Source organism: Sinocyclocheilus rhinocerous, unplaced genomic scaffold, assembly GCF_001515625.1.
Source record: "Sinocyclocheilus rhinocerous isolate Xijiao unplaced genomic scaffold, SAMN03320098_v1.1 scaffold780, whole genome shotgun sequence".
Lineage (NCBI taxonomy): Eukaryota > Metazoa > Chordata > Actinopteri > Cypriniformes > Cyprinidae > Sinocyclocheilus > Sinocyclocheilus rhinocerous.
The window spans coordinates 916,232-920,520 of NW_015654937.1; the positions used below are offsets into that span (position 1 = coordinate 916,232).

The window sequence follows — 4,289 nt, forward strand, 5'->3', positions numbered from 1 at the left end:
GTTATTTTTTGTATGCATGACAGACAGGAAACTATTATCTGGCTACTGTTTTTTGTAATTAAATTTTGCTGAAATAATATGTTTATGCACACTTATTTACAGTTTCTGTAATTAATCAAAGCTTGCATTTATCCCTAAATAGGCACGTGTTACCTTTGGAAAATAATAAGCACACTGGTTTCGGTATAAACAAACTACACATCATTGCATGAGCAAATATAGCATTTTCATACGCAGCATTTCTTACATTTGCTGCTTGACTGCAGAGCTGAGGATAATTTACAGCATCCTTATCTTTAAACCTCAGGGCTATTACAGTCAGACAGTGTACTTCTAGCCCCCACAGACACATCAGCCCACAGCAGGAGTTACACACCATTACACACATTAGCGGCTGTGATAAACACACTCCATCCTAACACAGCGCAGTGTGCTTCAGAATGCTCCACTTAGCCCAGGTGTTCTGTACAGAGGCCTTTATACTGCAACTTCAGCGGGCAGGGGACACCTGTAAATGCAAGGACCTCTTCATTTCTCAAGGCTGATTTAACTGTGCTAATTGGCTTTTGGCAGCAATACATATGCAGGGCAAATAGTTTATTCCACCAGCAACTCAAACACAGCATAATAAGAATCGAACTAAGAAAATGCATACAATTAAGATATAAAAGTTGAATTTGGGTGGCCATTTCTCTAACACCAAGAAGGGATGACACTTTGCAGGATTCAGTGAAGCCAGGATAAAAACCATAAAATAAAAACAATATGCATGAAGTTCCTGAAGTGACCTGTCTTTATGAATTGGTCATTAAATTATTGACTCACCCAATATGAGCTCTGACTAACTTATTCTTACTAAAACACTGTTGAAATCTATATATTCTTAGAAGAAAAAAATATATAACTTTTACTCACTTTTGCTGTCACTGGTTTTGGTTGCTTCAAAGTCAGGCCTGCAAACCCAATGTCACAAAATGTAACACAAAAAGTCATAAACTGTCTATACCTCCAAAACAGTATCTTTCTTAAAGGGGTCATATGATGCGATTTCTAAAAGACTTCAAGATCAAATAAGCACCACTATTATAGAACACAACATGTTTTTAACTCTAAACTGTTCGAGGGGGGTTGTTTCATTGCAATCTAGCCTTTGCTCTCAGCACAAAAACCCCTGCGGCTAAAAAGAGCTGCGGTCAGAGTATTTACCTGGCATAAATGCTTTAAACACTCCAGGCATCACAGGAAAATGCTGCAATAAAATAGAAAATCATTTGAGCTGATTCAGTTCAGTGAGTTTGATTTTAGTACACAAAATATAGTCATACAAATCCAAAGTTAATTTAAGTGCACAGACCTAATAGGTACAAAAGTGTACCTTTTGAAAAGGTACCGCCCCAGTGACAGCTTTTGTACCTTTTTTTTTTTGTTTGTTTTGGTGCAGGAGCAGCGTCCGTCAGATTTGAAAAGTTGAATTAAGTTGAAAGTTCATACTCTGAAAATACTAAGTCAAAGACAAGTTTTTCCAAACGCTCCTCCCGTTTTCCATTGGCCAGAAAAACATAGTTCTGCCCCAAAATTACTCATTGATTGTGACAAGGTGAGACAACAATCAGAGCATTGTTTTGATAGGACCATAGAGCCTCAGCATTTTTTTTTTCAGGGGCATTAACATATGAATGGCTTTCTTATAGTCCCCTCAGCATTTTTATTTGGGGTAGAACTAATTCGTATAACATAAAAAAAACAACAAAAAAAAACGCCAGCCTTCAGCTTTAAGGAGCTCAGTGATTGGGGAGGGATCTTCAGCACAGCGTGAGTGTGAAGGCGGTTCTGAGGAGGACAGCTCCCGTCATCTCTGCCGTGCTACAACCGAACTGGCGAGCCCGCGCGAGTGGGACGGGTCAGCGTCCGCAAATGTCCCCGAACCTGCAGGTTTGGCTCTGTCATGGCCTCCACACCCCCTCATAAGTGAGCATTATGGATTAGTGGAGGGGAGGCGACTGTAAATCCCCACTGTTGTGCTGATCTGGATTTAAACGCTGGACAGATAAATTGTCATTTGAAGATAGTAGCAGGCGAGCCGGGACAATGGATACGAACATGCGCAAATTTACGGTGAGAAGATGGTTTTCCGTGTACCTGCGCGGAAAGTCGCGGTCCAAAAGCTCGAGTTTATGCAAACTAGAGGTGGGTATCACTTCATTTGTTTCGCTTACCAACCTGTGTGTCTTATTTCTTGAATTAAAGCTGTGGAGTGCCTGTAAACCATGTCGAAATCTGACCGTTGCTGTGTAAAGTGCTGAAGTGCGAAATGTGAAAACGCAACGGCAAATATTTCAGTGTTCAGCGTTGCTCAGAAGCTTTTATTTGGTTATTTACATCAAATATGCGTTGTGTGTTCGATTAGATTTCTCATAGGCTTTGATTTGAAATAGCCTGAACTAGTCAAAAAAGCATAGGCTATAGGAATGTGTAGCCTACAGGATTCCTCATAATTTGGAACACATCCTGAAGGATCCGCTAAGAATCAAATAAGATCCCATTGCAGTTCTTGCTGTATTTGTTGTTTCCTTTTGTATATTGTTTATCTTTACACCCTGCATATAAAGTAATGGGTTAATTGCAACAGGAGAATTTTACAAAGCTGTAAGGGTTTTTAAATATTAAAAGAGTTGCTGATGTCCTGCGTGAACAGTTTATGGCTTTTTACGGTATAGCCTATAGCTTTTGGGACCCTAATAGTTTGATTGGACTTGAAACTGACATTGTAAAAAAAAGAAAAGAAAGTGTAGACAGTAAAAATTTTATCCAAAAACAAGCATGTAATTTTATTTTACAATATTGTAGAAAGCCTAAAATATTGGTAAACTATTGTTGAAATATTTGTATAGGTAAAAAGATGATTTGTCACCTCAATGTACTGATAAAGTTGTATTTCCCTGCACATAAACCATCACATTTGTTTATGTTGTATAGTTAAAAAAGTATATTTTTCATTTTTATTATCAGGTAGATTCAGAGTTATATATGGTGTATAACTCTGATGGTGTTTGTTCGTCTCTGTGTGGGCAAAATTATGTGAAATTAGAGAACATTTCCCTTGGTATATATATATTTTTAAAAGAATAATTAGGCTCAAGTTTGAACTACTTTTAAAATTATTATACAATTTTAGAACAACTGCAATATGATTCTCATCGGAGGCAGTACACACCAACCTCAGCAGAAGCAGTAAACATGTCCTGGTTAGATTTCTAACAGCTGTGGATCCTTCCTGTGTTGTTTTTGTTTTTGCTGAACACTCAAATGTCTGCTGGCAACAATGATCAGAATTGACATACCTGTCTCTCAGTGTTAATAGTTAAGGCCTCAGAAGAGTTGCATTCTCTGAAGCATCTGTGCCCTTGCCCTGATGTCCAATGGATGTTGAAATGGACCAAACTTTTATGTCTGTTGTCTCTGATACCTGTACACTGAACTGATGTGTGTGTATGAAATGACAACAATAGAGCACATTTAGGCTAGCAGGTTGTTAGAAATCGTGTATAGTTCAGCATCTCGTGGAAAAGTTCTGTGTGTGTGTGTGTGTGTGTGTGTGTGTGTGTGTGTGTGTGTGTAGTGTGTGTGTGTGTGCGGGCACTAGCTTGGCATTTTAGTACTTGTTTTTGTTTCTTTATGGCATAAATTCTGTCTTATTACTTTGTCATCTTTGAAATATTTAAGTAGAAAAGCTTACTTTTTCACTGTTAAGCAGCTAAATGTTGCCACTGTTGTCAGAAATTTCTGATGTGTTTAAGCTCCATGCATCACTGAACCTGACAAAACTCTTGCCACAGCATTTTGAAATGATGGGTCATGGAATGTTCAATTGCCAAAACAGGATTGAAATATTGGAAATCCATATGCGGCTTAGTTTTAGATTAACAAAGTACTGCATGTACTGTACTCTGCAGTCTCAGTGACCACATGTAGTCATTAAGATCCATATTCTGGATTATCTTTATTCTGAAAAGATGTGTGTTTCAAGTTTGGAGATCTGCATCTTATCATTTCACTGTTGAAATGATATACATTTCACAGTGTTTATTAATTCCACACAGTAATTAATGCAACTCATTATTTCACATTTCTGGGTTTCTCAGAAGCAGAAGTCATCATAGTTGTGTATATATATATATATATATATATATTTGCATTCCCATTTGCTCAAATACAAATTCACTTACAAATGGGAATAATTCCAATTCATTAAAAATATATATATACAAATTCTAAATTCACCCTCAGCA

General features: G+C 37.5%; 1 protein-coding gene across 2 annotated transcripts in view; it reads left to right on the top strand.

Annotated features, from left to right (window-relative positions):
• Nucleotides 1-1,835: 1,835 nt before the first annotated feature.
• Nucleotides 1,836-4,289, top strand: part of LOC107717821 (ribosomal protein S6 kinase alpha-2-like) — a 58,210-nt gene continuing 55,756 nt past the window's right edge. For both annotated transcript variants that reach the window (XM_016524690.1, XM_016524692.1), the window contains exon 1: nt 1,836-2,187. In XM_016524690.1, coding sequence (XP_016380176.1) covers nt 2,089-2,187 — 99 coding nt within the window. In that variant the 5' untranslated portion in view covers nt 1,836-2,088. The remainder of the gene's footprint in view (nt 2,188-4,289) is intronic.